Consider the following 24,322-nt stretch of genomic DNA (forward strand, 5'->3'; position numbering starts at 1 on the left):
GAGTTTTAAGTTGCTTTTAAGTCCAACAGCAATTTTAGGTCAAACACTAAAAATAGCAAAGATAACCCTGCCACACACACATACATGCACAAAACTCTGTACACTGCATATACAATATTTTTTATGACAAGCATGAATTAACAATCACATATAGATGCACGTGAACACCCATGCATGACTGATCTGCAGAAATAATTTCATTTTATCCTGCAGTATGTTTCAGCTCTCCTCGAGCCCCATGGCAAGGAGGCTTCAACACACACACACACACACACACACACACACACACACACACACACACACACACACACACACACACACACACACACAGCTAACATACATACACGGAGGTTAAGAGAGCGAGTCTCTCCACTTTCCACATTTCACATATTTCTCTTCTTAAAGAGCCCCATGGAAGGAGGTCATATACATGCACAGCTGTGACAAAACTGCCTCCAAACTCCAAACTCCACACACACACACACACACACACAGTGACACACATACTGTACAGGAAGACTGGGGCTGCCAAGAATTAAATTTCTGTGGCTTCAAAGCTTCGGTGAGAATTACCCACACATGTGCAAAGCTTCGATATCGGAGTGGGGCAACACGAGCTAACATCAAACTATTCACCTATGCTATTTGCTCTCATTGTAATTATGAGTCTGATGAGAGATGAGGACAGGAGGGGACACATCAGCCACTGTTCCCACCTCCAGAGTTTCACAAGACAATTTGAAGAGAACGCCATAGAGGCAGCTCAATTTTTTGCTCTCTTTATCAGCCTTTTGCCTCTTGTTAGGTACAGCTGCCTTTCTTCAAATACTTGTTAAAGTGCAGTGGCAGAAGCCTCAAAGTATTTTACTTTGACTACGGAGCTCCAAAGTGTTCAATATTAAAAGCATAAATAAATAAATATGAAATTAATAATTACCCACACAATATGTGCAAAATACATGCGTAAAACAATAATTTGTGAAATATTTTTCACCACAGTAAAACAAATAAAAGATCAAATAACATTTCATAATCATAAGTTCAGTTATACCTTCTTCCATTAGATCAGAAATTGCCAGTCATTTATATACATATTTAGATTCATATATCATATTCAATTATTTGTCCATTGTATTTCCTTTAATATTAAAAAATGTCTGGTTGCATCTGGGTCTGGCTGTATCCCATTGACTTGTGTCAAGTGAGAACACATCAACATGCATTTTTAGCCACAAGAGACAAAAAATATTTGAACAAACAGCTGATTTTGGCTGTTTTTGAATCAAAGTGAAATATGCTTCTAGACAGATACCGTGCTTCATTTTTAACCTTACTCCTTCAAAACAAATACACACAGGAGAGCGTGGCAGGGCTGTAGAATGTAGAGTGGCAGTGTGGTGGGGTAATCCGTCTTGCAGTGACAGGCTACGCTGCTGGGACAGGCGTCCACACAGCAGCGACTGTAGCGTCACTAATGGGCTTCAACCTTACTCGGTGCCGCCACCATTATGGCACAGTCAATCCTCTCAGATGAGAAACCTCTCACACGTCAGCTCTGATAAACACACACAGATGTAGGTGTGACGGCGCACTGGGACAGGCACTCCCGCACACACACAAGCTCACACGCACATTCAGCCATCATCTCTGATCTGTCAACAGTTCTTAACAAGAATAACTATTAGCTTTTTCCCTGTTCCCTCACCCTACTGTGGTACCACGCTCCTGTCTGAACTATTTGCACATTCTATCTGACATACGCACAAGCATGTGTGCTATTATTTTTCACGTGGAAAACCATAGAGTTATAGCATCTGGAACATTTAAACTGACAATCTTACAGATAGAATTCTCACTTTAGAGTTTGCTTTTCTTAGGCTGACGTTAAATGTTAATGCACAAGACTTGCTTTGTGCTTTTTCAAGCTGGCCCATATGACACTGACCAACAGAACAGCTGAATAATTCTCAACCTCTGAGGTTCAATGGCACACTCAAAAAAGAGTTTCTCACCAGACTACACAAACCATAAAAAGAAAGACCAAAGCCAATCATATGGGATGGGTGAATAATAAAGTACATTCTGTATTATCCCTGCGGTGTGGATTTATGCACCTTAGAGAACAAGTAATAGTGGCAGATTGTTTTTCCTTTACCTCAAACCAAAACCCAGAAGTAATAAAACATTCATGTGTACCGGTTGTAGGAAAGAAAAGAGAAAAGTAACAGCATGGGATGCAGCAGGATATTACACCAAGAACAGATGACGAGAATAAGAATATAAATACAAATGTGAGAAGCAAGGTGGTAAAATAAATGGTTGCTGTCAGACAAAGTATCTCAAGGGCAAAAACAAAAACAACTAGATCCAGACTGGAAACTCTGGTCTTATAGATCAAAGGTCAGTGCCTGCATGTCTACAAGGTGTCAGCCTCCCTGAACTCCCAGCAGCCATCAGTTTTGAGGGGTGGACTGGCAGCTAAAGGAGAGCTGCTGTTCACTTCAAGGTCAGACTAATGCATTTTATATCCCTTCAAACTCTTGTTCCAAAAACACTATTTTGGCCAGACATTGTGAGATAATGTAGCTTTGCAACATTTAACTGCATACTGAATAAAAGTTATTTGGAAATCATTTTGGCACATCTTGTGTGGTAAGTATTTTTTATTGTTTTGCCAATTTTTGCTTTTAAACAGATATATTGAAATCACTGGATCTCTTGGCTGACAAGTAACAAAGAACTGCAGTACTGTAAAGCCAAACACATTTGAAGGTAGATTAGAAAGTGCATCTCATTAGATGTGTTATTACATCATTTGTCTTCCAGAGAACATTGAAATGCTTATTTTTTAAAAATGTTTTATCTATATTTATGTCTGCATCAAAGATCTAGTGTCTGTCAGACTATAGCGTAAACATGCACAAGACAGAGTCTATAGCCAGGTGAGCTGCTCTGTGAGGCTGTGCTGAGGTAAATGCTAAATCCAGCATGCTAACATGTTCACAATGACAATGTTTATGCTGTTGATGTTTAGCAGATATGTTTACTATGATAACCATCTTTTGTTAGTGTGATAGGATGCCAACATTTGCTGATTAGGCCTAAGGTACAGGTGGTGGAGATTAGCTTTGTGGGTATTTGGTCACAAAACAAAGTGTTGGACAGAGTGCTAGAGGAAAGCTTAAGGAAGTTATTAGTTAGAGTTCCCAATCAGGATTGTTAGGGCCGATCACTGCTCGTTGAAAGCAGTAATGGCCATGCCAATCACAGATCAGGATGTTTCTTTAATTTATTATCATCTTTAATTGATAGTTATTATTGGCATAATAAAAACACAATTAAAATATTGAGGAAATAAATGCTTACATTTATTTTGCTCTATTTAAAGAAATAGGTTTTAAACATAATAAAAAAGTCGTCTATAAACAGAAAACAGAATTTAGTAACACAGAATTTTGGGAAAAGTTCTGTACTCCATCCCTGGCTTGTATCTCGAGCCCTGCAGTACGCTATGGCATTTTAGCAGTGCTCTTGTATGTTTATCTAATTGCTATTCTGATCAGCCTTTGTAGAGACAAAGATCCAACTATTTAGAGCAAATATTGGCCGATAAGGATCGGTGGACGATCAGTCAGAGCACCCTTAGTTATTAGAACTGATTCTGGAAAGAGCATGAACGTGTGGTCACTCAAGTCAGTAGGATTTATCCAGTGGCCATGATGAACGTCTTTACAGAATTTCATAGCAATCCATCGAGTAGACGTTAAGACATTTCAGTCTGGATCAAAGTGGTGAAGATTCAGGATGTAGGTAAGATGTGAGATGAAAAGAGGCAGAGGCAGAAAATGGATTTCTGATTCCCACTATACATTGTGCGAGCTGTTTCAGTCTTTCAAAGGCAGATGGACGAAGACAGGCTGGAGACAGATTTGACAAGTGCAGTGATCAAAGTAGCTGAAGAATCAGAGCATCAATCTTTGAGTGCTTTCAGGGCAGAGAAGTTCAACTTGAGTGAGAGACGGTTGCACTTCACCGGAGGTAGATACGGGAGGTCAATATTCTTCTGCTCTTTTCTTTTATCCTCTACCTAGTCATCCATCCTATCCTTGCCTTCCTCATCTACTGTGGATCAAGTGTAGCAAACTGGCAGCGATATCACAGCAGAGGCTTGTATCTCGTTGAGCACTGGATCAATCAATAAAGTGAAAGATATATACAAAAGACACCGGTAATTTAATATTTTTGTTCAACTAAATGACAGCTGTCCATTCATGCCTGTTTTGTTCCTTCAAATAACTGTTCAAATTGTGGCACGTGTCAATTAGCAAACTGTCTGCGGTGACTGCAGGCCTGAAACCCCAAATTTATGCATCTGTCTGAGCAATCCATCCTTGAACTTGTCTAAGCCTCAGAGGTATGCAGCCGTAGTACTTCACCTGTCCATCAATCCTTCCCTGTATCTCTCAACCTATTAGAGCCACAGCCAGCAGCAGGAGCATCAATACCTTATTTATTTTCTACGACTGGATGGTAATGTCATTCTGTCTGTCAGCCACTTTGGTCCTGATGAAAATTTCCAAACTACTGGCTGGATTGCCATGATATTTGTTCAGGTATTCATGGTCTCCAGGCAATCTCTTAATATTTTCTTTAGCATCACCATGAGGTTGAATTGTTGTTTTGAGTCTCAGCAACCATTAAATGGATTGCCAAAAAATGTGATGCATACATCAAGTATTATTGATCACTTAACCTTGCTTCTAGCACCATCATCAGGTCAAAATCTTATTCAAATAAAACTTTGTCTTTTGATTGACTCCCTGCATAACTGATGATATTATCCTTAGTCTCTGCTACAATCTGTGTTTCATGATGTGGAGCAATATCAGCATGCTCACATGCTAAAGTGAGATGGTGAAAATGGTAAACATGTACTTGCAAGACTTACTTGTAAGCTAAAGATGTATAATGAGAACTGGATACATTTCCTGATGCAAATCACTAGAACTGCCTTTTTCCACCTAAAAAACATAGCTTGTCTCCACCCATCAATCTCCTTCTCTGCTGCCGAAACTTTGATCCATGCCTTCATCAGATCCAGAATAGACTACTGCAACAGCATTCTCAAATCATCCGAAGTCCTAAATAAACTCCAGTACATCCAGAACTCCGCTGCTCGCCTGCTCACCCACTCCCGTGACCACATCATCCCTGCCCTCCAGAACTTCCACTGGCTCGCTGTCCCACATTGGATCGCAGCCTCTGCTCCTCTGATGCCAACTGCCTGTCCCCACCATTCAGGACCAAGCGCGGGACCTGGGGCAATAGGGCCTTCTCCATTGCCACCCCCACCCTCTGGGACTCTCTCCCCAAACCCATCAGAGTTCAAATCATTAATCAAAACTTTTCAGAACTGCTTTTAATGTGTGCTTAATGTTGTTTGATGTAAGTTTTTAGATTTGCTTGTAGTGTGTTGATTTTATGATATTTGTTTCTAGTGTATTGCTTTTATGTTTGCATGTAAAGTGTCTGAGTCTTTTGAAAAGTGCTATACAAATAAAATGTATTATTAATTATTATTATTATTATTATTATTATTATTATTATTACAGCGTCAAAGGCAAGGCTCAATTCATTCCTATTAGAGCTACTCTGTGGTGCATGAAGCCAAAAAAATCCAGGTACATCCTCAGATGTTCCCTATAGTGCCCGCATTGTGCGGCCCATAGAGCGTGCACACCTCAGACTTTCGTTGGCCGAGCTTGCTAACTTCCAGTTTAGCCGTGGGCTAACTTGAAAAGGGATCAAAAGGATCAAAAGGATAACATGCAGCACTACTAGACGTTCCAAATGTTATCCTACCAAATGGATCAAAATATGATAGTGAAACAAAGCATTTTACATCCACTTCTTTTATAATCTAAGCTTATGGAAAAGAGACTTTTTATTCGTCCATGTGCATCATATCACAGTGTACAAGGTTTGGCCACTATGTTGAATTGGCTTCAAAGCCTGGCGCTCCTCCTGGAGGCTTAATGTAAGTATGTTAGCATGGTGACTTTAGCATTAAGCTCAAAGCAACGTTGTACTTAAGCCTCCAGGAACAGTGCAGGGCTTTGAAGCCAGTTTTACATAGTGGCCAAACCGTCCAATTACAATGTCAAGTGAAGCACGGGGGCCCATAAGACTGTTTCCCATAAGCTTACCTTGTGAAAGGAGGACCACTGTTTTACTCCCATTTAGCAGAGGGCAAAAACAGAAGTTAGCCACTCAGCTGGTGGGACTTTCAAGACCGAAGTAGTCGATATCAGTCATGTTAAGGGAAGAGTTTGTTTCAAAATATGTACTGATGATATCTGTTTATTCATCAATGTGTCCATCCCTCACCCTCTTTGAGTTGCAGCAGCACAGTGTTGTCACTGGGGTTGCTGCAGAAGTAGCCTCCGCCCTGGTCATCCGAGAACAACTCGTCCTGCCTGAGCTGTAGCTCCTCGGCCCACTGTAACCACTCCGTCTGCAGCGTGGCCTCGTACAGGTCCAGCAAGCCGCAAACGACGAAGGCATAGTCATCCAGGAAGCCAGAGATAGGCGGATATCTCGAGAAAAAAGCAGGAGAAGGGAGATGAAAAACCAGAGAAGCGGGAGAAGAGCGAGAATGAGGACAGTTTTCATTAAGAATTTATTGATAGATCAGTGCGAGAAATGTAGAGATGGGTTACTGTTGGTGAACTAGTTCAGCTTCCTGTTTTCCTCCCCCCTCATTTTTTACATACCAAATGCTTGTTTACAATGCCTGAAGAAGATCGGTCTATAGTTTCAGTCAAAGGCAGTACAGAAAGCCAGAAGAATTGGCTTGAAAGAAGTGTTTGTGACAGGGCTACATTGCGATACACATTGCGGGTTGAGTATAATCTCTCCCTAAAGCATTTTTCTCTATGCAAAATTACCCATCTGCCTTCTCTGTGCCTGTCATACTGTAGAAGGCATCAGAGACATTTATACATGCACAAACAGTCTTTGAAGTTTCAAGTGAAGCAGGACAGTAATTAGACAAATCTCTTTGCAGTTAGACCTCCCTCTAGCATCAATGTGCCACCTCTCCAGTCACCTCTCCAGGTAACTTTTACACCCTCTAAAATGTTTATCCTACAAAATCTTTTCATTTATATTTACTTTATTTTACCGTAAAATCCTCTGTACATCTGGAGTTTTCTGTCTATATTAATCTGTCTCTATTTTAAAACCTGTTCTGGTTGGTTTTTACAGCCCAACAACAAAACCCCTTTGGCCCCCCATCCCATTCCCACAATGGCACCCCTTTTGGGTGAGTGCAGGGGGACGGACGGTGACAGGAAGCCAGATAGTGCTGCATCAGGCGAGGCAGGTGGCTGGTGGTCAAGAGGCTGAAAACAGGAGAAGGCTTTGGAGGAGATGAAGTGCATGGGGACTTTGAGAGGTCATGGGGAGGTGAGGAGTCTAATCTAGGCCTATCTTTATCAGACAGACAGAGGTTGACTCATAAGTCGAAAGGAGACAGCAAGCACACGCAGACTAGACAGGACAGGGCTGCTTTAAAGAAAATCCAAAGGTGAAGAATGTATTTGGAATGTGACATCATGACATTTCAAGCAAGCTAAGAAGTACTGTAAGTGTGTGACAGTCTGCTGGAGTCTGCGTGACATGAAATTTTGTCAAAGGGTGCACTTGCAATTTTTGTGCATAACTGTGGCGGTGCTAGAAAGGGTCTCACTAAAAACTTGAAATCGCACCCATATTGGTTTGGTTTTGCAGTACATAGCAGTTCATGCTTCGGTGAGCTCTGTTAAAATCTCAGCCGTGCTCTGAGTGCATGTTGTTTTTCAATAGTTTGTATGTTTGACCTCACATCTATGTGCATGGAAAGGAATAGCCTGCCTGGTAAGTCAGTTTGGGTTGTTGGGTTTAGGCAAGAAAACTACTTGGTTAGGTTTAGGCAAGAAAACTACTTGGTTAGGTTTAGGCAAGAAAACTACTTGGTTAGGTTTAGGCAAGAAAACTACTTGGTTAGGTTTAGGCAAGACAACTACTTGGTTAGGTTTGGGCAAGAAAACTACTTGGTTAGGTTTAGGCAAGACAACTACTTAGGGTTAGGTTCAGCAAAAGATCGTGGTTTATGTCAAAACAATAAGTCCATATTCACTTTTGGTTTCACACGGGACACCAACAGAAATTATTGTAAGAAAGTTCCAAGGGCAAAATTCCGAGTTTTTCCTAGAGTCCAGTGCTGGAAAACAAAATGGATGCAGAATACTTCTTCCTTTAGATGCCAATCTACTGTGCATGTGTGGAACGTGTCCTCTAAGCAGACTCCTTTAGCTAGTATAACCAGAACTACTATGTGTCTGCGTGGGACAATAATCCAGGTTGAAGAGTCTAAAGCAGTTCTAATGGCTCTGTGACCGAAATTTTAACGTGATGAGACAGCATTTAAGTCCAGGATGTAGCATCATTGGGCCTTGTCCCCATGTGCTCAGAAAGCAACTGCAGTCATAGACACAAATTGCATTTTATGTTTTAGGAGAATCTGAGCTTTTTTTTTTTACATAAGCAAAACTTTCTACTCTTGGTACTCACCAAGCTAGTTCATCACAACTCTTTTTTTTCCACTAGTAAACGCCCTTCTCTCACACAGCGACATGTCATCCGGCTGAGGTGGCTCCAGTCACGGAGATGACAACTTGAGACAAAGACTTCAAGAGGGCTTCACTGACACACAAAAAGGTAAAAGCCTTTCAGAAGTACTCAACAGCCTTTTCATTCACACCTTCAGCAGTGCGTGTTAAATGACTCATTTCCCCGAGAGCAAAGATAAAACGCCTTGTCATTCTCCTGTATCATAGCGCTCGGAGACAGTTTTATAATAATAGCTTCATAATGGTTCTCTCATACACTTGCTACTTCACTTCTCCCTCAATAAAACCTATTGGGGCGACATGGGTCATGTAAACACATTGACTCCCATCATTTTTACAACAGCATTGACCTTTATGTTAGAGAATAATTTAAGAATATGCTTGCTCGTGCTACAGAGTGTACTGTTGAACTATTACCCTGTGCCATTACATATGAAATAACACATAATAATGTCACATAGAAAAATAATAGGAGAGGGGATGAGAGAGAAAAATGGGAAATAGAGAGAGAAACTATAAGACACCCAGAGAGATTTCCCTGTTTGACTCATTAATCGGGAAACGTAGCCGGTGTTTGTTTTCCTGTGACAATCAACAGAATTCATCCAAAATCCTATATTTCTCATCTAATTACTCTTTGTGGGCCGTTGCATGCTGTGACACCCAATACTTTATGTTCTGTTTTCTGTCACTGCACCTCCTCTCTCAAACCACTCACTGTATCTCTTAAGACCACAGGATACACTCCACAGGCAGTGTTATGATTGACTTAATATGTTGCATTAAAGTGTAAATGTAAGGCAGGGGGAGGTGTGACTACAGAGCATGCTTACTACACCATGGGAGTTCAGCTTAGCTTGGGCTCAGGTAAAGAGATCAAGTTTGCTTACGACTGGGGCTAGCAGTATCAGACAGTTTGATAATTGTTCTTAAAAAGGATAGCTCTGGTGATATTCCATATTATTTTAATTTCAACAAATCGCATGAAAAGACCAAAACCAACAATTAATTGATCAAGCTAACAAGTATTATGTGTATCTAAAGCCTTGTAGAGCTCTATTGCTGTCCAAAATCTATAAAAAAAACACATATTAGTGAGCCATACTGTTGCACTGGGTGTGTTCCCACATTACCACAAACACACACAATTTAGTTTGTTTTGAATCAATCCAACATGACGCAACCTTCTGGTGCTTTGAGTCTTGAGTGTACCGAATGCACTATCATTCTTGTTTGAATATAATTTGTGAAACACTACAATGTGTGACTAATGTAGTTTTGGTCTGGAGCTGTAACAATCCCAGACGCCACATCCCAGAATAACATTGTAGACAACAGTTTGCTTCCTACTTGGTGGCAACAGTTTGGGGAAGGCATCTTACTGTCTTAACATGGCAATGCCCCCATGTACAAAGACAGGTCCATAAAGAAATATTTTTCCCCATTTGTGAATGATTTAAAATGTCAAAATCAGTGATCCACTAATGCTCTTGTAGCTGTGTTTACAAAAGAACAGAGACTATAATAACACTGTATTAATGCCCATGGTTTTGGAATAACAGTTTCGAAAATCACATACAGGTGTAAAGTGCTGATTACTAAATACTTCATTATTATTATGATTATTATCAAGGTGTTCCAATACTTTCCAGCAGAAAGAAATGTTTGTTTGAAATTAACAGGAGAAATGGGTAATTAAAAGGGGTCACACAATTTTGAAAATAAACCGAAGGGAGCTTTCAATTTTGAACACTGAAATCAAACGCAGGATGGTGATGTCCCAGTATTTTTTTCTCTCCACATCCACCTACTTGTGTGCACCCGAAAGGGAGAAAAAAACACTTCAAAGACGACACAGCTAGCTTGTCGGTACACTGCAGCTGCACAATTATCCTGTGTGCATGAAGATGATCAACTGACTGGTACTGGAAGTCACTCTGACAGCATCTAAGATGTTGGGTTTATCTTTTTCTTCACAGATTCTTTATTGATTTGTTTGGAAAGATGGTTTGCTTGAGGGAGAAGAACTGAGCTGAATGGAACTGATAGTACCAGGGATCCTTTATTGATTTTGTTGGGAAGAGGGTTTACTCAGGACAGGTTTAAGAAACTGAACTGTGTAAGGATACCTTGAAATCTGGAATTGTTATTTTTGGTGAATATTATCTGAACTTGTCTCACCCTAAGAAGAACTGGAAACTGGTGACAACAGTTATCAGGTCATAATAGCAATGATCTGTTGATATTTACAAATCCAGATGTGTTAGACCAACAATGCCATAGCATCAGTGCTGCAAAAAAGTGTTTAATTGGGAAATTGAATCGAGTTGTGGCCTTAAAATCAGAAGTCAAATCGAATTGAGGATTTGGAAAATCGTGAATCCCCTAATAGTTAATAAACCGTAATCTACAAAAGCAACCATGGCTGACCAAAACAAGTGCAGTTCACAACCTGCAGACACCTCATTACCAAAGAATTTCCACAGAAGAACTCATTGACAAGTAGTCACTGGAAAATGCAGTGCAAACAGACTACATAGGACCATGTTGACAAATCAAGTAAAAATTAGTCAACATCACCAGTGTTCCACCAGGACCTTGCCACTGTCTCATTGTTCCCGTTCTCATGACTCCCCTCAGGTCCTGAAGACTCAATCATCCAGTGCCAGGCAAGGGCCACAGAAAATCTATGGCATCAGCTCCTTAGTGCCTCCACAGCCTATTAACCCAGTTAGTCTTACCTACCATTCATCCTGGCAAATTAGTCCATGGCCCATATGTGTTTTATCCATGTATGGAAACTAAACCAGGCTTGAAAATGGCCTTGGTAAGCATTCTCATCCCTGACACCATCCTAAATTGGACAATTATGAATGAGAGAGAAGCCATGGAACGAGGCCAGAGTGTTTCAGCACAAGTGTTTATGCATGCGTTTAAAATTGTATGCATTTTATCATGCCTGTTGTGGGTCTCCTGGCATATTTTTTTCTGCTGATTCGGTGGCATTTAACACTCACTCATTCACAGTAACTAGGGCACAGGGCTGGCCAACAAAACAAGGACACCTGGAGCGGTGTGTTTGTGTGTGTACGTGCATTTAGGTTCTGAACATTCCCAGTCTAATCCACTGATTGAATGTTGCCACCAGTCGATCAGGGGCTGTATGTTATTGTTGGCTGTGTCGACTAACCTTGATTCCAAAAACGAGTCAAACCTTTTAAGAGCCCATGCTGCCCAACTTTACAGCAGAAATAAACATGTTTATAGCCTTGCACAAAAGCGGTTGTGGCCTCTATACCTAATTTATCACTTCATGACAACTGTACCGGGGGTTATTATACAACTCCACGCGCCATATCCTCAACTTCACCTCAGCTAATTCCACTCACTGTGGCGGTGTTTGAGGTGTTGGTGTCTTTTGGAGAATTTTTAATGCAAATATTGGACAATTAATATTGCTTGCTGTGTGGTTAGTTTGACTAACAGCCTGGATCGGAAGGACAGACGCTGATGTTTTGGATTAATGAGCAACCCTGTTAGCATTAGCTGGCACACAGCTGCTGGAGCTGCCAAGCTCTAGAAGAGACAGCTGTGGGCAGAGCTCAGAGCTTCTGGAAGAAACCATTGAGAGTCAAGGAGAGTACAGAGTTTGTTTGTTTTTTAAACTTTTGGGATTATAAGTAGTTTTATCTTCACCCTCCCTCTCAAGCTGTCTGCAGCAATGAGTCGTGGAGGTGCCGACGTTCACTGTAACATGATGTAATTCTTTCTTTTATGACTTTTTTTTTTACTTAACTTCATGAACCTAAAGAGAAGAAATCGGGAAAAGAAAAGACACTGCAGGATAACAGAAAGAAATTGAGTATCTGGTGAGTGCTTCTTTGGTCAGAGACAAAACTGAAAACAAACACACACGCCCCCTCATTGCTGGTTGTTGCTCCTTATATTGCCGGTAATGTCCTGTAAGGTATTCTGGCTGTATGGGGCAAATAAACTTGCAGTCAAACTCACATAGGTAACTAGAATAAACACAAATGATCAAGCAATCAAAGTCACATGAGTAATGTGAGGCAAAATTTTTCTGTGTACCCACGTGTTAGTTAGGCGGAGTCAGGTAGTGCCAAGATGGCAACAGCCAGTATCACCAACACTGAACTTCAAAATGGCCCTTCAGAAAGCTATGGTTATAGGTATTGGTTACAGTCATGGTGGCTCTGTCCACCATTTTATACAGTCAATGGGTGGAATGCAACATTGTAATATTATGCACAAATCAGGAACAACCATGTTACATTAGCCAACTAGTTAGCTACCGAGATATCAGCAAACTAGTAGTGATTGTTTTATGCTTGTTATAAGAAGGGCCATTAGACATTGAAAAACCAGAGTTATCAGGTAGTAAAATCATAATTTTTTGAAGTGTGTCTGAAAAACCTCTGTTCGGATGGCGATGTAGCCCTCACACTTCACCCCTCCCCTCTATCCCAACAAGAATCGGGACACCAGGACACCCTACCTCTAAGTGGTAGGTGCAAGGGGTGTGTTGGGATTGGGCCAAGAAACTGGAGCCTCTGAGTACGTCTGCTTTCATCTGAGTAATTCCCTAAAGTTAATCAGTGCGTGTATATCACTGGGCAAAATTCCAAACACATACAATCAACAAGAGACTGTATATTCTTCAGCTACAGATCCTCACCTCTCACTGTCAAAAAGCTCTGACCAGGAAAAAAAATCTTCAACATCATTTGTCATTCAACAGGCATCTATAATCCACTTTAAATATGGACAACCTTGTTTCAAATTTACAGTATGATAGAGACTAGAGGAGAAATCTAATTACTGCCCTGTGCATGTAAATGCAGTTTTACAGTAACCAGGTTACTGCAGTGCATTTGAACATGTTCTCTGACATCCTGCCCTAACCTGATTTATCCCAATAGCCTTGTTTCCTGTTTGTGTATAAACTGTTAGTCATCTTAGCACAGCACAATGATTACTTCTCCTGTACTAAAAGTTGAATTCCCCCTTTCAGAATTTGCTACATTATTTCTTTGGTCCTGGATGTCAGTGAATATTAATGCATTAGTGTCCCTGAGCAAGGAAGACACTAAACAATTTTCCAGGCATGACTCACCAGTCTCTGACTTTTAGTGGTGCTTCGAGGCAATGTTTAGACGAGTAGGTCCCTGCTGTGTTTTGAATTCCTGCCATTGGTAACATGTCATTTCATTGATGGACAAGTGGCAGTAATGTACCAGGAAAAGTACCTATGCTTTAGCACATGAGAAAAGGAGACCGCAAGCTAGAATATTTGAATGTATGCAATGCAGGAACATTTGTTCTTTAAAATGAAAATCAGCTTGGCAAACGTTTTAAGAGGAAAGAAATGTATTTAACAATGTTTTTTGTGAGAAACACTGAATGTAAGAAGAACTGTTCGACTCCACAGGGTACCTGGGGAAATTCTCCACTGAAAAGACTATCTGTGGAAGATACCCGTTTGATTCGTCTAAATCAAGCTGTTGAAGATTCACATTAGCCTCAGCTACACTTTAGAATGCATTTCCAAAAAGTGTAAGGACTGTTGTTATTGGCACTTATTTACATTACACACTTGAGATTGCTAAGGAATTTAGAAATTAACTTGCAGTGAGTGAGGGAAAGACTGAATAAATAATAAATAAAGTATTTTTCTGAGACTCTTAATCAGGTCAAGAGTATTCTTTTAAGAAATAGTATTTTCTGGTTTTTGACTGCTTTTGTCGACTTCATTAATGTTTAATGATGGAAGTATTTGGACAGTGACAATATGCCAGGGTTAAGTAGCAGGAGGCCTGCCAGAGACCCAAGTTCCTTCAGTCCTTTGGATCTGTCCTCAATCAAGACTCCCTGCCTGCTGACAACATCATTAAAACATCTCTTAATGTCTCCGTCTCTGACACAAGGAAAAGCCCGAACTAGCGTTATCCAACAAAGCAAGACTAAAGATCCCAAGATCATCACGAGGCATTTGATTTGTTTAGCTTCAGGAGGCATGATGTCACTTTTCCTGTGAGCAAGGTCAAAACACAGGTTGTAGAAATGGGGTGTGGAGACCGTCAAGGGTCCCACTTCCATCACTAAAATATCACCATTTATCCAGAAATTTTAACCACGGGATAATGTATATGAGTGACAATTGTGATCACAGGTTTCAAAACACTGTAGTCAAAATTACAAAAGTAATCACAGTCTTTGGACAACCATGGCACAGGTAAAACCCCTATCTAAAGACTCTACAGTTTAACTCTCAAAACCTCAACTAATGTGCTTCCTGAGGACTGTGTGCAGGTGGGTATTCAGGTTGGCTTGACAGCAACCTGGCAACATGACTAGACAATCTCACAACTGACAGTTAAAATGCTACTAAATCCTGATTGGTGAACAGGAGTGTTTGACATCACATTCTAACTGAGCACAACAGAGTTAAAATCACTCAGAGGATCACAGACAAAACACCCACCAAAACAGAAATCTCTCAAGCGCAATCACCAACATGAACTCCAGCAGAAAGTAATTTGTTCTTGTAATAAAAAGAAGGCATGCTGGGCTGCAACATTATCAAAACTCTCTTCTTACATCTGTTGCACCTCCATTTCATCTCCACGGTAACAGGATCGGAGGATGATCTTCTGCTCAGCGTCCCACAGGTGCTTCTTTATGAAGTTGCCAGCCTGCACCGCCCTCTCCAGCAGGTCCTTGTCCCCGAGCACAGCTCCAACACGAGCATAGGCTGACAGCATCAGACCTGCGGGCAGCAAAGAAGAAGTGACGGTGGGATGATTAGGTATAAAATGCCCGTTAATCATCTAAAAACATCCTGTCCTCTCTGAGGTAGCAACGTGTAGCCGCACCACAGTCCCAGCTTAGTTATTTTTCACACTCTTTGAAGCCTCCTTGTTCACACTCATTCCTTCTCTCTTACCATTCCTTCCTCCCTCTTTCCCTCCATCCCTCTTTCATGTGGCGTTTTCAAAGCCTGGTGAGTGCACAGCCTGCTCTTCAAAGTGTTTGCGGCGAAGGACAGGTGATTAATGGAGAGGTTTCTTCATTAGAGAGGAGAAGGGGAGTCTTGTGTCTAATTGGAAAGTTCTCTGGATCGCAGAGCCTCATTACCTCACTAACACACTCTGTCTCGAGACGTCAGCCCTGGAAGCAAAATTTGTGGCTGCGTGAGTGTGTTTGCGTATGTGTGGTGGGCTTTTTGTTCTTGTAATTAATCACATCTGAGATAATGTGCTCAACAAACAATGTTGAGGGGTGTCCAAATTGGCGTCACACTAATGGGAAGTGACAACTAGTGGCTCTATAATAATCCGCAAACATTTTCATACTGCTCATGATAAATGTCTGAGTGGATAATTATATGTATAAATCTGACTATCGACTTCTAAAGTACAGTATACAGAGGCTATAACAGGCTTTTATATTTGCTCTTCTAATGCAGCTGCTTGGCAATCAACATTAGTTTGTTTGGAGTTAGAGAAGAAGAAACACATGGCAGTTTGGTACTTTGGCAGGTAGTGGGGCTCAGTACCAACACCTCATATGGACGGCTATCAAAACTTTTTTTCAGTGTGGGATGGTGTTTTGGGTCTGGAGTATTGAGCACTATGATGGTATTAGGCATAAGATTAAAGTGGTTAGACGCTTTCTGGATCACCTGTCATCTATTTAGCTTCCTGTCATTTTTTCCTTTAAGTTAAGGGGATTTTAGGGACAGAGGGTGTTGTATGCTTTCAGATTGTAAAGCAAACTTTTGATTTTGGGTTATATTAATAAAATTGACTTGGCGTTTGCTATAAAAAGAAAGAGTTTATGAAAATCAAATCAAGCTGCAGGAGGTATTTATTCAGCCTGCTCTATATGTGTCTGTCAAAGAGAGAGCTGAAGCAGATGTTCTGGAAATAATTTACATATTATGAAATCTGTCACATTTATTACTCAGATGTGGTGATTAATAACATAATGCTGATGCCTCATTAAAAACAGTGACAGTGTTTTCAGCTTTGTTTATCACAAGTCAATGTTTTGTGTAAATGTGGCTGAATTAAATCTATCAATAATCTGAGCAAAAGCCCATCTGCCTGCACCTACTACCAAATCACCTGGAACATTAAGATGCACTCATACGCTGACTTAGACTGGCAACCCTGATTCCAAAAAAGTTGGGACGCTGTGATAAACATCAACATGCCCCATCCTTGCTTGTGAACAACTGAGGATGCCCCTTTGATACACCACCACCTGTTACCAATTAACTGTCTACCTGTGGAATGTTCCAAACAGGTGTTTTTTGAATATTCCACAACTTTCCCAGTTTTTTGTTGTTCTTGTCCCAACATCAAATCCATAATAATCATGTACTTACTAAAAATCAATTATGTCAAAAAGGATTATAACATTATCGCACTGTTTTCTTTATGTTTAACACAGCATTAAAACTTTTTTGGAATCATGGTTGTAGTTCTATTGCTGTAGTGTAAACGTGTGTGTAAACCGGTCTAGACTTTACCATTCCAGGAGGCCAACATCTTGGTGTCTAGGTGTGGCCGCGGCCGACTCTTCCTCACTTCTGCCATTCTGGCTCTGGCAGCAGCCAGGAGCTCGTTGACTTTCTCAACACTGATGCCAAAGTGAGCAGCCGTTAACTCCACTGAATAACGCACGATCAGCACATTCTGGCCCTGCAGCTCCCCGTGGGGGTCCTGGCAGCACAGAGCACAGGGGATAAGAGGGTGTCCACAGAAATGAACTCATACTGACCACAACAGATGTCATGCTAAGGCCTTAATGGACCAGGTTTAACACCTCAAATTGTTATCAGAATAAAATTAAAGCAGTGATTAAAGAGTCTGCCTTACCTCTTCCATCTAGATGATTATTTTTATGACTTTCTGATTGATTTATGCATAAACACCTAATCAGTCTGTCTGAAACTTTTAAGATTAATTCCTCAACTTCAATCTTTCCACACATCCATCCACTCTTTCATTTCTAGCTGAAATCCAAGAATGGGTTGTGACATGAAATTTTGAAGTACCTGTTCTGGATTGACATTGCCCTGCATCTTCACCCCATAGTGGTGTATGAAGATGTCTGCCAGTGTGGCAGATCCAGTGGCACCCTCCACCACATCTGGCAACAGCTCCCGGACTTCTGAGGCTGTCCAGACGCAGAAAGCGCCTTCACGCTTTTCAGGTCCTCCCGATGCTGGGACAGAGTCTGCATCCTCTGCACTGTAGAAACCCCCAGACTGTTTCACACAATAGACAGGAGTGGAGAAGGTGGATGGAGAGAAAACATTAATGTAGTAGCCATAAAAAGACAATTTTGACAGTAATTGTTTGGGTCACAGGGTGTACTGACAGGGTGTACTGAACCATGTAAGTTCATACAAAACCACACGTACCAAACAGCTCAGGACAAATACACATAAAGTTACACCCCTGCTTAAGACCAGTCTGAAAAGCAGTATTTGACTGCCCTCTTTGGTCAATTCTTTCAAGTCTGTTTTTTTTGCTTTACAGCCAGCATCACTGATGGACGTGGTTTGATGTGGTCAGAAGCGTGCTCCTTTGCATGTGTGTAACACACCCAACAGGGACGTTGTACTGTAATGACACACCCTGGAATATACTTCTACATCACGGCAGGAAGGTCCGGGGGTTAACCAGTAAAGGTCAGCAAAAACAGCATGTTCAGGAGGTGTAAAGTATTCAGTTAAAGCACAGAAACCACAAGAAACTGTAAATCTACAGTTAAGAATGGAAACTACAAATCTGACGGTAATCAATGAAGCAGTTGAAACCTTTCAAGGGTCTGAGAACTGTAAACACAATGGTATTTGTGTAAGCCCTGGTCATTTCAAGCGAAAAAATAACTAACTGATGGAAATCAATAAATCAATCAACAGCTTTAAAGGGCCTGATTATACACTGTATCATGTAAGCCATCTCTGGGCCTGTATTAACCCTGTGAACAGTATTTTTACAGTCATGAGGAGAACTTGTGGCGTCTACCTCACTGAGGGAAGATCCCAGCCACAGTAGCACAAAAGAAACATACAGTCTAGAGTAAAGTGCCTTTGAGACATTAATTCATTAGCGTATAATTACATAATAAATCTTGGGGAATATAATGATTACAACGAGTGTGGTTTTAATTGTGTGCCCCGTTCGCTCCTGTCGACTCATTAATCAAAAGGAAAAAAGGGTTGACCCGCAGAGGAGAGCGAGGGGTTTAAGAGGCTATTTGTCAACGGGGTCCCGCCCCTTGCCCTCAAGGATGTACGAACACACAGATGTGCACACACAGGCAAACACACACTTATTATCTCCTGGTGGAATTTACAGTTAATGTTTGTGCTTTGTCAGCAGTGGACACACACAACAGCCTGCAGTTAATATTGCTCCATTTTTAATAGCCTTCCTTTGTCAGCATGCATTCCCCAACACAACATTAATACTAGCCTTAACCTGCAATCCTAACCCAAACCTAAACCTTATCCTTACTGCCCTCTCATTTTAGAATATTTGCCATTACTTCCAATTGAGGTTATCTGGTCCCCATCAAACGGTAACACGGAAATATGCAGACATAAACACACACACAGACACACACACAAAGGTCCTAACCATGCTGTAGATGATTCACCTTGTCACTCAGGTCTCTGGAGACGTAGAGCAGTATGTCCTTAGCCACATCTGCAAAGAGCTGCTCACCTGATACCTGGAATAGCAGAAACACAGAAACACATACCGTCTTGTCATAGAATCATAATTCAACCATAACGTAACCTTAAGGATACCCTAATGTGATTTATATGCGGGATATTAACTACAGGATTCCATGCAAATGCTGAGGTAGTTTCTACAGTAAACCCTCATTAAACACAAGCTTGTATGTGTGGACCACATGTGTCTGTATTTGAGTTTGCCTGCATGCTGCATATCCTAATTATTGACTTCTTGTTTCTGTCCCTGCCTACTCTGAATAAAAAAAAAGGCCGTGCATACACTCAAGAGAAAACTAAGAACTGTGGCATTCAGATTTGATATTCTATTTTTAAAAACGACAAAGGAAAAAAGAAATGTACCAACTGTGATATGTGTGTTTTAGAAGCCTCACTGTCATTATGTCCATTACTTGGATAAGAGAGAGCCAGACTGATGGTGGGATACTCTGTCAGATGTATAAAAAAGAGCACACACCTGGGAGGCAGTCACATAGGCTACAGCCAACTGAGCCTGGTCGTACAACATCTTTTCAAAGTGGGGAACATGCCAGGAGGAATCTGTAGAGTAACGATGGAAACCCTGCATAATTGAGACATAAACAGACACTGTAAATAGTTGTAGATGCTAAAATTCCATTCAAATTGGGGGTGGGTAAAAAAAATTAATAAATCAATTCACATAAGAGTCTAGATTCTTATCTCCTACGATTCAGAATTGATTCACAAATGTTAAAAATTGATTTTCTAAATGTTAATTAATAATGTGATGTTGACGGAACAAAACAGGCCAAACTGAACTGCGAGTCGTGCAGCACCCAGACAATTTACAGCGCACACACGGTAGTGTTATGTTGAGTTATTTAGAAGTTCACCTTCAAAAAAGGCAGTAGTTTTAAGCATTTCTTTTATTTAATGACTGAATAATTACCTTTGCCAGACAAACGTGAAGTAGGGCACATGATTGTGAACACTTTTCACGCCTCCACCAAGAAGCTAACGTTAACTGAGCAGACCAGTGATCCACAGCAACAAACGAGACCAGCTGAGCAATGCACGCATTGAACAACTGTTTTAACTAAAAAAAAGTATATCTGCATCTGCTCAGCCTTTAGTATAACTATGGACCCAGCGGAGCTAACAGTGCAGCAGAAAGGCTGCTCTGACTGCTGGACTTATAAAGTTAATAACACAGCAGGGAGCACACACTCTAATTTAATTATCCACATAAAGGAATGCAAGCTTTCAAATTAATAAATTCATTAATGAATGCCGTTAATTTTTTAAAATGAAAAGGTTGCAGTTCGTTTATCTTAATATCCCGTTGTGTCGCATATTGTATTTCAGCAGTATAAGGACACCCCTATTGTGGCACCATACTGGAACAAAGTCCAAAATCAATTCTGAATCGAATCGGACACCCAAGAATCGGAATCGAATCGTGACATTGCTAAAGATTCACACACTAATTCAAATTATCTATATCATAATATCCAATACTACATTGCTCTGGCAACATAAGCTTCTCTACTGCCATATAACTTGAGAAGCAAATTTGATCGAACCTGAAACAATAGAACACAGATTATCATTATGTTCATACAAAGAGACATACAGTACATGTCTGTGTGTCTGTACATAAACACACCCAGGCCGCAATTAACTATTATTTTCACTATTGCTTAATCTGACAACTGTCTTTATTAATTAATAATATTATCAATAAAATGTCAGAAAGCAGTGAAAAATGCCCACTGTAACTTGTTTTTCAGTTCAACATGTATGAACCTGTGCCACATGGTCGTGGATGCCTCCCAGTGCCATCATTCGGAGTGTGTGCAGGGTCATCTGAAGAGCCTCCATTCCTTCTGAGGTGGAGCGATTCACACACCAGTAAGACATGAGGAACATCAGATTCACTATGGACAAAAGAAAAGAGGGAGAGAAGGATAAATAAATAGAATCAGATAAAAGGTATTGAGTCACTGGTTCACCACGGTTCTTGCTGAGTCTACCTGGTGTCGGGAACTTGGGAGCATCTCTGAAGCCACCATACTCTTCTTCGTAGGAATGTGCCAGCTGCTGGAAGCAGCGATTAGCAACGTCCGGAGCCAGCGGAGGACTCTCTCCTGGGTTTGCAGAGACGGCTGTGCCTTTCTTTAGAGCTTCAAGGATCCTCTCGCCATTGGACTCCAAAGCAGGACGGTTATTCTGCCACTGAGGAGCATAAGTCATGCTTGTCATATGGAGGGATGAAAAAGAATGCACAAGGCTGAGAACAATCTACGTAACTACCACGTTAGCTGAAAATCTTATCTCATCATATACAAGCACCAAGTTGCTGATGACTTGATCTGATTAAATTTGTCCTCTTATATCAGTGGCGATGATGGGGCTTCACAATAGCAGCAATTATATATGTCATGCAATTTCCTGTTTAACAGGGCTGAACACATGGGGGGAAAGAGGTCCTGTTCTACCTGGTCCATGATTCTGGTGAGAACTGTTTTGAGCCCAGGTCTTCTTCCATGGTCTCTGGGAGGGAAGTAGGTGCCTCCAATGAAAGGTCGAAGGTCAGGGGTCAACCACACACTCATGGGCCAACCTCCACCTCCACTTGTTGCCTGCAGACGTTAGCACACAACAGTGATGAGAAAGTATCAGTAGAGAAAAATGTAAAAGAGGCCTCTGAGAGAAATCCTAAATCCGAGCATACCTGTACAAAGGTCATGTAGACCTTATCCACATCAGGTCTCTCTTCTCGGTCTAACTTGATGCAGACAAAGTTGTCACTCATGATTTTGCCAATTTCCTCATCCTCGAAAGACTCCCTCTCCATAACATGGCACCAATGGCATGTTGAGTAGCCCACTGACGTTCAGAAAAGGAGAGAGATTTACATAAAGCATTCCAGTATGATATGCATTTTAATATAAGGTGTGAGAGGGGCTTCTGACCTGATAAAAAGATCGGCTTGTCTTCATTCTTTGCTTTGTCAAAAGCCTCTTTTCCCCATGGATACCTGAGACGAACATGATGTTAGTTTATACGACGTATCAGCTCTCAGGATTGTGTGCCGATCTGCAGTTTAAATGCACTCACCAGTCAACAGGGTTGTGTGCATGCTGTAGCAGGTAGGGCGACCTCTCATTGGCTAACCTGTTGGTGTGTTTGGGAGGGGAGGATGATGGCCCTTCACCCCCTGATGCCATGCTCATGAAGACAGATGAACTGGGCACACATACATGTTGACAATTTTAGTCACTGACTGTTGGAGTCTAAAATCTAAAATAAAGGGAATTATCCATCCCCCTGATGGCTATATCATAAAGCTTGATTAATGGTAGACATACCTGTCACTGACTGACATTCTGAGTAAATTTGATCGCAGAGAAAGAACATCTATCCAGGAAGTCTGCGCACTAAGTTATTGCCAAACAGATATTTTGTATGACCGATTCTGGTTTGTCATAGCAGGAAAAGTACAGGTGTGATTCATGTTACAAATAGCTGCACTCCATTTAGGTGTTTCAATAGCTGGGAGGAAACATGTTTGCTAACTGGACAGGTGACTAAATTTCAGCCATCACTATGTAACGTTGCATCACCTGTGCTTTTTCTGCCATGTCATGCCAAACTGCCTTGTCAAAAATAACAGCATGGAGCCAAACTAACTGTCCACTTTACATTTGACTGCCTGAATTTGTATTAACCGACATCTATGCTATGAAAATGAGATGTTATCACGCCTCCAGCTAGCTGAGACTGAAGAAGCGTGTTCAGCAGCTCCCTACTACAGCCACTGTAATGTTAGCTAATCGACAGACATGCCGAATTGCATTTGAATGTTGGCCAATTTCTTGCGACGTTGCTTATAAACGAAGGTTTATGCCCCAGAAAACACGACTGAACGCAGGTTCCGATATATAAGACTTTTTCCTAAAATTCGGCCATAATTGCTGGCCCATGGACACATGCGTATTTCACTATATACACGTTACCCAAATGCACTTAGCTAGCTGTAACCGTTAGCAGAGGGTGGTGGTGAAATGAACAACCACTTCGAAAAGCTGACAAATTGTTAGAAATTCGTGCCGCTTCGTGCTTATGTATTTACGCCGAATTAAAATACGACGCCTTTGGACCTCGGTCAAATGTCTTTACTCAAGGGACATATCTCCTGACTAAAGCCAATATGAGGAACATATTTATTTGCAAGGTTTTGTAATGAAGTTTCGCTCAACCCCTCTAATCGTCCAAAATCATGTCCACAATCATCACAGCGGCTCCCATGCAATAAGCATCATGGCTTACCCACGTTTGACTTCCCATACATGTCCTCAATGAATTAATGTCCGCTGCAACTTGTCAAAACACAAAATCTAGCGTTAGCATTAGCAACCCATTAGCCGTGTTGGCTTTACCTGAGGTAGTAGGCCGGCTGGTGATGGTGGAGGAGCTGTAACCTGTGTGTTGGTGGGTGGGGAGTTCGTCTGAAACACCTAATGTCACCCCCTGAGTTCTGATGGTGACTGTCCGCTGCCAAAAAAGCCGCAGTCAACAGGCGTGCAGGCTCCACACGGCTATTTTTGGACGTCGACTGACGCAATGCTAGTCTTAACATCGTAATCCACCAAGTGTGCTCCTAAGTAAGTTTAGCAAGCTAACGTTGGCTACTTTGTTGACACACAGACCAGCCAAAACTTCCAGGCATGAGGTGAGCATTTTATTGCAATACCACGGTTTGACACATGATGGCGTGCCAACAGACCAGGAACACTCATAAACAATCCCAGTGTGTCCTGTGTTGGTTCTTGCAATAATACATCATTGGTTAGTTAGAGAGCAAGAGAGTGAATTTGTTAAAAAAAAAAAA

General features: G+C 41.2%; 1 protein-coding gene across 1 annotated transcript in view; it reads right to left on the bottom strand.

Annotated features, from left to right (window-relative positions):
• The window catches only part of spata20 (spermatogenesis associated 20), a 45,713-nt gene extending 21,562 nt beyond the window's left edge, over positions 1 to 24,151 (bottom strand). Inside the window, exons 1-13 of the mRNA XM_073490314.1 lie at positions 23,871 to 24,151; positions 22,549 to 22,677; positions 22,404 to 22,468; positions 22,163 to 22,317; positions 21,927 to 22,070; positions 21,462 to 21,663; positions 21,235 to 21,365; positions 19,925 to 20,029; positions 19,368 to 19,442; positions 17,755 to 17,967; positions 17,227 to 17,419; positions 15,291 to 15,459; positions 6,388 to 6,596 (exon numbers count right to left, since the gene is read on the bottom strand). Coding sequence (XP_073346415.1) covers positions 6,388 to 6,596; positions 15,291 to 15,459; positions 17,227 to 17,419; positions 17,755 to 17,967; positions 19,368 to 19,442; positions 19,925 to 20,029; positions 21,235 to 21,365; positions 21,462 to 21,663; positions 21,927 to 22,070; positions 22,163 to 22,317; positions 22,404 to 22,468; positions 22,549 to 22,677; positions 23,871 to 24,070 — 1,990 coding nt within the window. The 5' untranslated portion in view covers positions 24,071 to 24,151. The remainder of the gene's footprint in view (positions 1 to 6,387; positions 6,597 to 15,290; positions 15,460 to 17,226; positions 17,420 to 17,754; positions 17,968 to 19,367; positions 19,443 to 19,924; positions 20,030 to 21,234; positions 21,366 to 21,461; positions 21,664 to 21,926; positions 22,071 to 22,162; positions 22,318 to 22,403; positions 22,469 to 22,548; positions 22,678 to 23,870) is intronic.
• Positions 24,152 to 24,322: the final 171 nt, after the last annotated feature.

This window comes from Pagrus major, chromosome 20, assembly GCF_040436345.1.
Source record: "Pagrus major chromosome 20, Pma_NU_1.0".
NCBI classification, from domain to species: domain Eukaryota; kingdom Metazoa; phylum Chordata; class Actinopteri; order Spariformes; family Sparidae; genus Pagrus; species Pagrus major.